This window comes from Euleptes europaea, chromosome 1 (assembly GCF_029931775.1).
Source record: "Euleptes europaea isolate rEulEur1 chromosome 1, rEulEur1.hap1, whole genome shotgun sequence".
Taxonomy (NCBI): domain Eukaryota; kingdom Metazoa; phylum Chordata; class Lepidosauria; order Squamata; family Sphaerodactylidae; genus Euleptes; species Euleptes europaea.
The window spans coordinates 181,494,784-181,507,105 of record NC_079312.1 but is presented as its reverse complement, the minus strand read 5'-3'; the positions used below and the strand labels follow the sequence as shown (position 1 = coordinate 181,507,105).

At 53.6% G+C, this 12,322-nt stretch overlaps 2 protein-coding genes across 2 annotated transcripts; one reads left to right on the top strand and one right to left on the bottom strand.

The window, feature by feature from the left end:
• Positions 1–1,252: 1,252 nt before the first annotated feature.
• PSPN (persephin) lies at positions 1,253–4,651 on the top strand. Its single transcript, XM_056850574.1, has 2 exons — positions 1,253–1,385; positions 4,242–4,651. Exons 1-2 carry the CDS (start codon positions 1,253–1,255, stop codon positions 4,649–4,651), a joined length of 543 nt encoding a protein of 180 aa, XP_056706552.1.
• Positions 4,652–7,359: 2,708 nt separating this feature from the next.
• On the bottom strand, positions 7,360–11,366 carry ALKBH7 (alkB homolog 7). Its single transcript, XM_056850562.1, has 4 exons — positions 10,992–11,366; positions 9,528–9,701; positions 8,528–8,652; positions 7,360–7,489 (listed from the first exon to the last, which is right to left on the bottom strand). The coding sequence occupies exons 1-4, from the start codon at positions 11,364–11,366 to the stop codon at positions 7,360–7,362; spliced, it is 804 nt and encodes a 267-aa protein (XP_056706540.1).
• Positions 11,367–12,322: the final 956 nt, after the last annotated feature.

Below are 12,322 nucleotides of genomic sequence, written 5' to 3'. Positions count from 1 at the left end.
GCTTCTGGCAGGAACCATGGCTCTCGACCGCCCCCCCCCTCTCTTATTTGCGAGCATTTCACCATGCTCCCAGTGACATGCACTGCCCCGCGCCATTGGGAAAGGGCTGCAGGTGGGGGTAGGGTGAGCATAGGCAGGTGAAAGTAGGAGTCATGCTCGTGGGGGAGAAGGAGGGCATGGGTGGGGGCCTGGTGGTGAGTAGGAGAGAGCCCTGGGAACTCTCTGCCAGCCCCCCACCAAAAGAAACCTCGAACTGGCCCTCGTCCCAGGATCATAGAATCAAAGAGTTGGAAGGGATCAACAGGGTCATCTAGTCCACCCCCCTGCACAATGCAGGAAATTCACAACTACCTCCCCCACCACACCCCCAGTGACCCCCTACTCCATGCCCAGAAGATGGAGAGAAAAAACCCTCCAGGATCCCTGGCCAATCAGGCCTGGGGGGGGCATTGCTTCCTGACCCCAAAGTGGCAATCGATCGGCATTACCCTGGGCATGGAAGAAAGGGCCACAAGAGCCAAGCACTGACGCAACCCTTCCTGCCCTCCCTCTCATCATCTGCTTCAGGTCACAGAATCAGCATTGCTGACAGATGGCCATCTAGCCTCTGCTTCAAAACCTCGAAGAAGGAGAGCTCACCACCTCCCGAGGAAGCCTGTCCCATTGGAGAACCGCTCTGTCAGAAAGCTCTTCCTAATGTTTAGCCTCAATTTAGGCTATCGTACTTTGACCATGATGCCCTCCCTCTCATCAGCTGCTTAAGGGTCTTTTGTGCGTCCACAGGTTGCTACTCTCAGACCGTGCATGGCTGTGAGCATCCCAAGAGAAACACCCTGCCCACAGCGTATGGGAGACCTGCGGTTGTATCGCCACCCCACCTGACAGCTTGGGTTGTGCCGGCTGGGCACGGCCTGCGCTTGGCAAACGCAGCGGAGTGGACGCCTGCCATTGCGGCTGTCCATTTCCTATCGTCTGTCAGGATGGGGTCCCACGAAGCTCAAGAGGCACAGCTGGAGTCCGCCTCAGCATCTCAGGAAAGCAGCTGTGATTTACGGGCCTTTTCTCCATTGCACCTGTAAGCCGTCAGGCGGGAAGCCCCACCGACTCCATCGGTAGTTGTTGACAGGACCAAGGGTTAACGCCTGTCCTCCCGCTGGAGATTCCCCCTCCCTCCCACAATCCCAAAGAAGATATAAATAAGGGGAGAGGTGAGTCCTCTTCCCTATAGAGCTTGGCCAGCTAACGGGAAGGGATGGGCGCGACCCGGCTCCTCGACGGCCTCGCTCTCGTCCTGTTGCTCCAAATCGTTTCTCCCCGGCCTGATGTAGACAGGATGATCCCGAAGCCGGAGGTTTGGATCAGAGACGCACTGCGGACGCCACTAGGTACGGCAATTGCCTTGGGTAGCTGTAAGCGGCTGATGCCCAAGAAATGGACTCTTGTTACACGGGTCTGCATGTATGTTGTGTGTATGTGTGTATAAAGAGTGACTGAAGGCCAGGGGTGCTTACGAGCAGCTTGGGTTCAAACCCCAGATCCCTTGCTTCGGCCAGCTGCCCTAATTCTCCCACCCAAACCATGCAACCCTGAATAACACCTGGGCTCACTCCACAGTGCAAGAGGTTATTTGGGTGGCAACAGTCGGGGGGCACCAAATATACCACCTGCGACTCAAAAGGTGCACCTCAGGGCCTGCCGAACAGAAGACCCTAGGGTGGTGGAAAATGACGTCCAGGTGCGGCCAGTTTATGGCAACCCCGTAGGGTTTTCAAAGCAAGAGATGTTCAGAGGCGGTTTGCCATTGCCTGCTTCTGCGTAGCAACCCTGGACTTTCTTGGTGGTCTCCCATCAAAATACTAACCAGGGCTGACCCTGCTTAGCTTCCAAGATGTGATGAGATCAGACCAGCCTTAGGCCATCCAGGTCAGGGCACGCTAGGGTGAGATTCTCCAATGAGCCACTAGTGACCCCACCCACCCTTGCACAAAACCCTTGTTGAGGTGAACATCTAGAACTAGGAGGTTTAACTGCAGGGGGGTGGTTGGGAAAGCCAGGGTATCTTGACGGGCGGGCCCAGACAGAGCTCCAAAAATATGTGATGAAGCTTGCTCCAAGAATCTATGCAAGGTGTAAAAAGAGTGGGCAGGGAGAAGCTTTTCTCCTTCTCTCATAATACCAGAACATGGGGTCATCTGCTGAAGCTGGAGGGTGAGAGATTCAAAACAGATAAAGGGAAGTATTTCTTCACACAATGCATAAATTGTGGAACTCCCTGCCCCAGGATGTGGTGATGGTCACCAACTTGGAAGGCTTGAAGAGGGGAGTCAACATGTTTATGGAGGAGAGGGCTATCCATGGCTATTAGTCAAAACGGATACTAGTCATGAGGCATACCTATTCTCTCCAGGATGCCCGTTATCTCAGGTGCTGTGGAACACAGGCAGGATGGTGCTGCTGCAGTCGTCTTGTCTGTGGGCTTCCTAGAGGCCCCTGGTTGGCCGCTGTGGGAAATGACTACTGGACTTGATGGGCCTGGGTCTGATCCAGCATGGCCTTTCTTATGTTTTTATGTGCATGCCTATTCTCTCCAGGGTCAGAGGAGCATGCCTATTATATTAGGTGCTGTGGAACGCAGGCAGGACATCTTGCTTGGAGATGGGCCTTGGCACTGATCCAGCAGGGCTCTTCTGATGCTCTTTTACCACCCTGGCATTTGCCCGTTAGGGGCCAAACTATACCCCAAAGTTGCCCCGACAACAGAGAACCCTGGGAGCTGTGGTTCTGCAAGGGGCCCGAGCATTTCAGGCAGCCTATTCACAGCACCTTGAGCAGAATGGGATTCTACGGTTTCTTTGGAGGAAGGGGTGCCAGTGCAATTGGCCTGCAGCAGTTGGCATAGGGCTGTAATGGAGAAAGGACTTTGTGTGTAGGTAGCTGCGCCGGGAAGAGTCTGACCCAAACGTAACTTCAGCCACACACAAAGATATTGCTACTTGTGCCCCGCTGTAATATTAGAATCAAACCAGCCTACTTTACAGGGCTGTGGTAAGCATTACACTGTAAAATCAAGTGCGCTGAATAGATAAAGTGATAATACAAATGCTGTTACTGGCGTGAGGAGCGGAGGCTGCCGGCTTCTCCGGCTAGCACAGGTGTCCCCCAACCTTTGGAAGCCTGTGGGCACCTTTGGAATTCGGGCACAGCTTGGTGGGTCCAGCCACAAAATGGTGGCCGCAGCTAACTTTCACTCCCACCGCGAAGATCCTTGTGCGGTGGTGGCCGTTGCTGCCAAAATGTTATTAAAAATCTGCCCAGCCAATCAAATCTCAAATAGCCAACCAGAACCCTTGCTGGGCAAAAGTCCCATGCGGCCCCACCCCTTCCCAAAAACACTTGGCAGGCTCCGGGAAAGCTGTCGATGGGCACCACAGAGCCCACGGGCATCACCCCGGGGAACACTGGGCTACTAGGTTGATACCTGCATACACATTCTGCATGGGAGACCAACACAGCCCAGCATAAAAACAATTTGCAGGCAACTCCGACTAGAGGGCTTTACAATTTGAAATTCATTTAACACCCTACACGCAAGCCTGGGCTGATATATGGTTGTCTACATATGTTGAGATATTTGTAAATATTTGCATATGCATTGCATGGGTTTTATTTGACCACTGATGAAGGCCTGCTGGCCAAAACGCATCTGGTACGTGGTATAGGTCTATCAACCTTTTACGATGCCACTGTGCCGTGTTTTATCATTTTTAACGTGTTTAATCCTTATATAGTGCCTTAAAATAAGCATGGTGTAGTGGTTAAGAGCGGTGGACTCTGATCTGGGGAACCGGGTTTGATTCCCTAATCCTCCGCATGAGTGGTGGACTCTGATCTGGAGAACCAGGTTCGAGTCCCCACTCCTCTACACGAGCGGCGGAGGCTAATCTGGTGAACTGGATTTGTTTCCCCACTCCTCCACATGAAGCCAGCTGGGTGACCTTGGGATGGTCACAGTGCTCTCAGCCCCACTTCCCTCACAGGGTGTCTGTTGTGGGGAGGGAAAGGGAAGGTGCTTGTAAGCCGGTTTGAGTCTCCCTTATGTGGTAGAGAAAGTCGGCATATAAAAACCAACTTCTTCTTCTTCTTCTATTATTATTTTATCTTTTCCACCCAACCCTGGGCTGACACATCCCCAGAGCAAAATGCTGTTTTTCCATGCCATTCTTCCTGTCGCTCTCTTGCAGAAACCCAGACCCTCAGAGAAGCACCCTGGACTGGCAAAGTCCTCCGCGGGCCCCTCAACAGCCCCCCATCCAAATCGCCCCGTAGCCCCGCCAGGAGCCGGCCCAAGCGGCACGGGCCCGAGGAGCAGGGGTGCCGCCTCCGGACCATGCTGGTGCGCGTCAAGGACCTGGGTTTGGGCTACGGCTCCGAGGAGACCATCCTCTTCAAGTACTGCAGCGGGAGCTGTCCCAAAGCCCGTGGCAACCACGACCTGACCCTCGCCTTGCTGGTGCAGAAGAGTGAGATCCCGGCCTTGGGGGAGCCCTGCTGCCGGCCCTCACACTACGAGGACGTGGCCTTTCTGGACGATGGCCACCAGTGGCAAGAGGTGGAACAGCTCTCGGCGTCTTCCTGCAGCTGCGTGGGCTGACCGCCCGGGGGTGTGGAGGCGGGCGGGGGGAAACAGCTGCCCAGACTGTCGGGGCAGCCGCCAAGCAGGGTCAACGCCAGGGTTGCCAATCTCTGGGTACTAGCTGGAGATCTCCTGCTATCACAACTGATCTCCAGCCGATGGAGAACAGTTCCCCTGGGGAAAATGGCCGCTTTGGCAATTGGACTCTATGGCATTGAAGTCCCTCCTTTCCCCAAGCCCCGCCCTCCTTAGGCTCTGCCTCCAAAATCTCCAGGTATTTCCCAATCCAGAGCTGGTGACCCTGGGGGGGCAGGTAATGGGAGGGAGAATTTGTCCAACATGTCCTGTTCCCCTATGGTGTCAAACTAGGGTTGCCAACCTCCAGGTACTAGCTGGAGATTTCACATGAAACTGCCTTATACTGAATCCGACCCTTGGTCCATCAAAGTCAGTCTTCTCTAAGACCGGCAGCGGCTCTCCAGGGTCTCAGGCAGAGAAAGGTCTTTCCCATCACCTACTTGCCTGGTCCCTTGAACCGGGGATTGAACCTTGGGACCTTCTGCATGCCAAGCAGATGCTCTACCACTGAGCCATGGCCCCTCCCCAAATCTCCCACGATTACAACTGATCTCCAGCCGATAGAGATCAGTTCCCCTGGAGAAAATGGCTACTTTGGCAATTGGACTGTATAACACTGAAGTCGCTCCCCTCCCGCCACCCTCCTCAGGCTCTGCCCCGAAAACCTCCCGCCAGTGGCGAAGAGGGACCTGGCAACCCTAGCCAACGCCCTCACCATAGACCAAGCCACGCAGACTTTGCCCTGTTTCAGCTCTAGCGAAGGTGGCCCCGAAGGGATGCTGCCCCCGTGTACCCCCAGCTCAGTCCCCCAAAAAGAGCCCCTAGCTGGGGATAGCCCAGTAGATCTCCCCAGGCACAGCCGATCCCTGCATCAGCTGCTCCCTGATAGACTCCAGATGACCCAATGCTGCTAAAGATGGAATTTTGGTAGGGGGCAGCAGAACAGGGGTAGGCCCATTAAGCAAGCAGAAATATTTATGAATAATTTCTAACTTATTTAATTTATTTCTTCCCCTGGATATGGGGAGGGATTGGCCTTCCCCTCCTTTATTTATTTACTTATTTCTCTAGTTAAGAGGGCCCCGACTTGCATTAAGAAAGAATGGCTCATATGTACCCACTGGTGCTGAGAAAGGCAAAGATGAAGCAAGGAGACACAATTTTCCAGCCCTGGGTTGACCGTCACAGGAGAAAGGACACGATCCCTCCTCACCATCCATACACAATTGGAGGGCATACTTCAAGCCTCGCTCTACAACTTCTCATTCTTGTCTTGATGCCAGATAAAAGATAATAAATAATTATTGAGTATCTAAGTCATACTAGGCACTGTGCAAAAACCTTTTTTGGGGTGGGGAGAATTAAAAACCTGCCCAAAAGCTTAAATTCGAAGGGGAAAAGTGCACTTAAAAACAACAACACAAGGATCCCCCCCCAACTATCTCAACACTTAAGCACTTATTAGCAAATTCTGGGTCCAATTCACAGCTCCGTTGTTTGGACGGCACCATGGTGAACCATTTAGAGTGCTGTTTTTAAGAGAGGAAATGAATAGAGAGTAGGAAAAAGAGTAAAAAAAGAGGCAGCAGAAAGAGAAAGATGAACGGACAACGCAAGCAGTTTAAAAGCAGAGCTAGATTCAAGTGTTGTAGCCCCTTAGAGAACAACAAGATTTCCCGGAGATGAGCACAACCCAGGAAGCCGAGAACGCATTCTGTAGGCCCCGGGCACGTGAAAGTGCCAAAGAAAGAGCCTCGAGCGCTGGATGGGAGGAAACAACCCTGCGTTTTCCAAAAGCTGCTTGCACATTCCGACACACACCCAGTTCCCGCACTGCTCACACCACTGAGCCGCAAGTGGGCAGCTCTCCAATTTCCCCTTCAGTTAGATGCGCTGAGATGCTCCTGAACACAACTCTGTCGTTGTGCGTGCAGTTCAAGAAAGAGACAGAGGGTGCGTAAGGCAGGAGTTCCCAAACTTTTTGAGCCTGCAGGCAACTTTGGAATTCTGACCCAACGTGGTGGGCGCAGCCACAAAATGGCTGCTGCAGGTTGCGGAGCCAGTCACAAAACGGCTGCTGCCGCTTACCTCCAGTCACACAGTGAAGATCCTTGTGGTGACAGCTGCTGCTGAGTAACATTTTTAAAAATCTACATAATCAATTAGATCTCCAATGGCCTAGCTGAGCAAATGCTCCACCTGGACCTGCCCACTTACTAAAAACACTTGGGAGGGCACCAGGAAAGGTGTCGGCAGTCATCACGGCACCCACAGACACCCCGCTGGGAATGCCCAGTGTAAGGCTGATGCCAAGTTAGCCTTCTCCCATGACAAAAGTGTTCTTGTGCTTCAGCGCGCTCGCTTTTTATCCCCGGCCGTTGCAATATACATCCACGAAAGATGCAAGGAGGTTTTATTTCCTGAGATCAACGATACTCGGCCAAGTACAATCAGGACTGTTTCTCCCAAAGCTGGGCAGGGCTCCCCCGCACACACCACGGCCCTTGCAGATCATTTATTAAGCGTGAGCAGTGGCCAGAATACCTCCGTGAGCCACAGAGCAGAATTCCCCCTCCGCAGCACGTCACAGGCAACCGTTTCAGTCCCACTCAGAGACACCCGCGACATCCCAGCCAGGGAAAAACAGTCTACGATGACGGCAGTGGGAGGTTCCGGCAGATGATGGAGATCCTTCGTTCTCGGGGGACCTTCTGCCCGTCGAAAAAGGACTCCTCGTCTTTAAGAATCTCGTGGGTGAATTCATAGCGAGCAGGCCCCCTTTGTCCAAAGAAGAAATCACAGTAAACACCTATGTGAACACATGAAGATGCCTTACACCGAATCAGACCTTAATACTGAATCAGACCCTTATACCGAATCAGACCCTTACACTGAATCAGACTCTAGGTCCATCAAGGTAAGCCTTGTCTACTCAGACTGGCAGCGGCTCTCCAGGGTCTCTGGTTGAGGTATTTCACACTATTTACCACCTGATCCTTTAGGTGGAGATGCTGGGGATTGAACCTGGGACCTTCTGCATGCCAAGCAGAGGCTCTGCCACTGAGCCATGACTGGCCCAAAGAGTGCAGGTGGAGGAATCAATAACCCCACCATCTTAGGTAGAGATCTTTCACATCACCTAATACCTTTAACTAGAGATGCTGGGGATTGAACCTGGGACCTTCTGCATGCCAAGCAGAGGCTCTGCCACTGAGATAAATTTACGGCAGATAAAGCTACTGACAACTGTGAGTTAGGAATGTTCAGTGCACCACCCACATTCAGGGGCAGTCTACCTCTACTGAACAGATGCTGGGGATAGGAGCTGGCCATCCCACTGCCAAGGGCTGCTCGACAGTTTTCAGAAGTACAGGGATGACCACCACAAGACAGAGGCAGGACGTTGGACTGTCCAGCAGGGGGGCAGTCTCGAGCCGCCTTGATCTCTTTAAGGAGGAAAGGCAGATAATAAATGTTTTAAATAAATAAATAAAAATAAATTCTTGGGTTCTAGAGCACTGTGTGGGAAAAGCTGGGGCTGACACCAGGAGGGGAGTGGGTTGAGGATGGAAAAGATCCATGGTGGGGACGGGACACACATCGATCACTGTTTATTTGCTAGGAGACGATGGAACCTCCATGTAAGAGGTCAGCCTCACCTGTTAATACCAGAGGCTGAGGGACAATGGGGGGTGGGGGGAGGCCATCACTTTTATCCCCTGCTCAGGGGTGTCCCAGAGTACCCGTTAGAAACAGGATGCTGGGCTAGGTGGGCCCTGGGCAGTGATCCAGCTAGGCAAGTCTTCCTTTATTTACCGGAGGATATAAAGGGAGCGACGCTCCAGCAGCAGATCCAACCAGTCCTGCGGATTCTGTTCGCTGACCAGGCGCATCACGCTTGAGGAAAGAAGGGACAGGCCAGCAATGGTGCAGCCGCAGAACTAGCAGAGAGAAATCAGAAAATTTTCGATCGGCCATTTCCCAAAGCACTGGTCCCAATATCAGACCACAGCCAAGCGCTGAGCACTGCTACCCCTTTCCTGGGCAAGGCTCCTGTGTATCCCCCAAGGTGATCCAGAACACTGATACCACAGCCAGGCAACCCTGCCAAGCTTCAGGAGGCTGCTCCCCCTCCCCAGCTGCAGAAGAAAACAAAAGATGCATTTCTTCCTCATGCGAACATAAGAAAAGCCCTGCTGGATCAGACCCAGGCCCATCAAGTCCAGGAGTCTGTTCTCACAGTAGCCAACCAGGCGCCTCTAGGAAGCCCACAAACAACATGACTGCAGCAGCACCTCATATAACAGGCATGCTCCTCTGATCCTGGAGAGAATAGGTGTGCATCATGACTAGTATCCATTTGGACTAGTAGCCATGGATAGCCCTCTCTTCCCTGAACATGGCCACTCCCCTCTTAAAGCCTTCCAAGCTGGCAGCCATCACCACATCCTGGGGCAGGGAGTTCCACCATTTAACTATGCGTTGTGTGAAGAAATACTTCCCTTTGTCTGTTTTGAATCTCTCACCCTCCAGCGACAGCAGATGACCCCGCGTTCTGGTATTACGAGAGAGGGAGAAAAGCTTCTCCCTGTCCACTCTCTCCAAACCATGCATAATTTTATAGACCTCTATCATGTCTCCCCTTAACCGCCTTCTTTCCAGGCTAAACAGCCCTAAGGGTTTTAACCGCTCCACTAGGGCAGTTGCTCTAGCCCCCGGATCATTTTGGTTGCTCTTTTCTGCACCTTCTCAAGCTCTGCGATATCCTTTTTTAGGGGTGGTGACCAGAACCGTACACAGAAATGTGCTGAGATACCTTGACGCTGTCTATGTGGGGCTTTATGTAGCCGGTCTTATCCAAATCCAGGACGTGCACCTGGGCCAGCTGCGGCACCTGGGGAGGGAAAGCCACGTCCCGGACCCTCTGCAAGATCTCCTGACTCTCCTTGCTCCAATGCAATTTTTCCGTCTCACGGTATTTGTGGATCGCCTGCGGCGGAGAAAAGATATTGTGAACGGCCTGAGGAAAGGAGGAAGGAGTCCGCCCCTTTCGGCCCTGAATGGCGACGGATGCTCTGCTCAGCTGTCACTTTGACGGCTCCACATTATTGAATTCTCTGTCGCCCACCCAAACACGCAGAATCGTCGCTGGATGGCTCCCAGATTACAGGTAAGAAATCCGGACAGGTGAACAGCACTCCCAACAATGCAACTTATTAAATATGGGTATATTTATGATCTACCCTGACCTGGTTGGCCCAGGCTAGCCCAATCTCGTCAGATTTCAGAAGCTAAACTGGGTCAGCTCTGGTTAGTACTTGGATGGGAGACCACCAGGGAAGTCCGGGGTTGCCAAGTGGGAGGAAGGCACTGCCTGAAATTCAAACTCCCCCCTCCTCCCCCAAATTCTGCAATTCTCAAAATGTGTAGTTTTTATCTAGAACGCTGCACAACCCCAGTTCAGAAGAAAAAGAAGAGTTGGGTTTTTATACGCTGACTTTCTCTACCACTTAAGGGAGACCCAAACCGGCTTACAACTGCCTTCCTTTCCCCACAACAGACACCCTGCGAGGTAGGTGGGGCTGAGAGAGCTGTGACTAGCCCAAGGCCACCCAACTGGCTTTGTGCGGAGGAGTGGGGAAACCAACCCGGTTCACCAGGTTAGCGTCCGCCGCTCATGTGGAGGAGCGGGGAATCGAACCCGGTTCTCCAGATCAGAGACCCCCCCCCAATCCGGTTTCAAGACATGCTTCTCTCTCCGACACAAGGAACTGCACGCATCCTGCAATCCGGGGTTGGGTCATGCCCTAGGGCACTGGTTCCCAACCGGGGGTCCGCGAGAACTAAATTAAGGTCCGCGAAACAAAGTTATAAACCCATAATAAAGTAATATTTTCAATTAAAAGTTCTCTATTATAAAAATATATATTCGAATATTATTCTAAGTTTAATGTTTAACTAACAGTTACGATTAAAGTTTATTTTCAGATTCTCGGGATTTTTGGTTTGAACCTTGGGGTCCCTGCCCCGAACCAAAAAGTCCTAGTGGTCCCTGGTCAAACAAAAGGTTGGGAACCACTGGTCTAGGGCAAGGGCGCCCGTCCCCCCCCCCCCCAGGAACCAGCGTGGAGAACCCCGGCCGCCTCCGGTGCAAGGGGAACCAGCGCGGCCCCCGTTCTCACGAGACGCAGGCCGGGCGCGGGTCAAGGGGCTGCGGAGTGCGGCTCAAGGTCAGCCGCCCCGCCGCGCAAGAGGGGTCTCGTGCGGACGCGGCACCCACCCCGTCCCAGTGCCGGTCCTGGTAGGGGCGGCGCCGCAGCTGGGGCTCCACCTCGCCGGCCAGCAGCGCCTCCTCGCCCGCGCCCACGAAGCCCCGCAGCACCGCCGCGCCGCCCGCCTGCAGACGCAGCCACAGCTGCAGCCCCGACGACGCCGACGCCGCTGCAGCCCCGCAGCGCAGCCCGCGCCGCATCGCCCGCCCTGCTCCCTGCTGCTCCGCTCCTGCTCCCTGCTGCTCCGCCCCGGCTGCTCCCTGCTCCGCCCCCTGCTCCCTGCTGCTCCGCCCCGGCTGCTCCCTGCTCCGCCCCCTGCTCCCTGCTCCGGCCGCGCCGGGCCCGCGCAGCATGCCGGGCCCGCCGCCGCCGCTCATTTGCATGGCCCCGCCCACCGACCGCCCGGCTCCCGGGAGAGCCGCCGCTGGGCCGGGGCGATGCCCCAGCGGGGCGGCAGGGGGCGCTTCCGCAATGTAGAAAGCCGGCGGGCCAAGGAGGGGTGGGGTTGCCAACCTCCAGGTGGTTGGTTGCAAAAACAACAGCACGAAGGCTCATATGCAGAGTAATTAAAGGTAAAGGTAAAGGTCCCCTGTGCAAGCACCGGGTCATTCCTGACCCATGGGGTGACGTCACATCCCGACGTTTCCAAGGCAGACTTTGTTTGCGGGGTGGTTTGCCAGTGCCTTCCCCAGTCGTCTTCCCTTTACCCCCAGCTACCTGGGTACTCCTTTCACCGACCTCGGAAGGATGGAAGGATGAGTCGACCTTGAGCCGGATACCTGAAACCGACTTCCGGCGGGATCGAACTCAGGTCGTGAGCAGAGCTTTGGACTGCAGGACTGCAGCTTAACACTCTGCGCCACGGGGCTCCTGCAGAGTGATTACTCTTATTATAAGTTTTTCATATCTATAATCGTTTCAATTAGTCGTAAATCATTTCAGTGAGTCATAAATCGCAATAACAAATTACAATTACCGAAACAAATGTCTAGTATAATCAACTGAAAAAATCCCCACCAGGGGGATGCTTGGAAGTCCAAGATACACGGGAAAAATGAATTACAAATTACTTGCAGTGTCGGGTTGCTTCACCCAGGATACCAAAGTAAGTTCATAAAAAAGCCCAACGGGTTGCTGCACCCAAAATACCAAGGTAATTGGTTCTCGTAGGTTATCCGGGCTGTGTAACCGTGGTCTTGGTATTTTACTTCCTGACGTTTCGCCAGCAGCTGTGGCAGGCATCTTCAGAGGAGTAACACTGAAGGACAGTTACACGGTTACACAGCCCAGATAACCTACGAGAACCAATGAACTCTGACAGTGAAAGCCTTCGACAATA

Coding starts and splice junctions, on each gene's coding strand:
- ALKBH7 (XM_056850562.1), bottom strand. CDS start 11,366: ATGCAAATGAGCGGCGGCGGCGGGCCCGGCATGCTGCGCGGGCCCGGC. Junction 9,702..10,991: donor AGGACCGGCACTGGGACGGG/GTGGGTGCCGCG, acceptor TCTCCGCCGCAG/GCGATCCACAAATACCGTGA. Junction 7,490..8,527: donor CGCTCCCTTTATATCCTCCG/GTAAATAAAGGA, acceptor CTTTGGACAAAG/GGGGCCTGCTCGCTATGAAT.
- PSPN (XM_056850574.1), top strand. CDS start 1,253: ATGGGCGCGACCCGGCTCCTCGACGGCCTCGCTCTCGTCCTGTTGCTC. Junction 1,386..4,241: donor CGCACTGCGGACGCCACTAG/GTACGGCAATTG, acceptor GCTCTCTTGCAG/AAACCCAGACCCTCAGAGAA.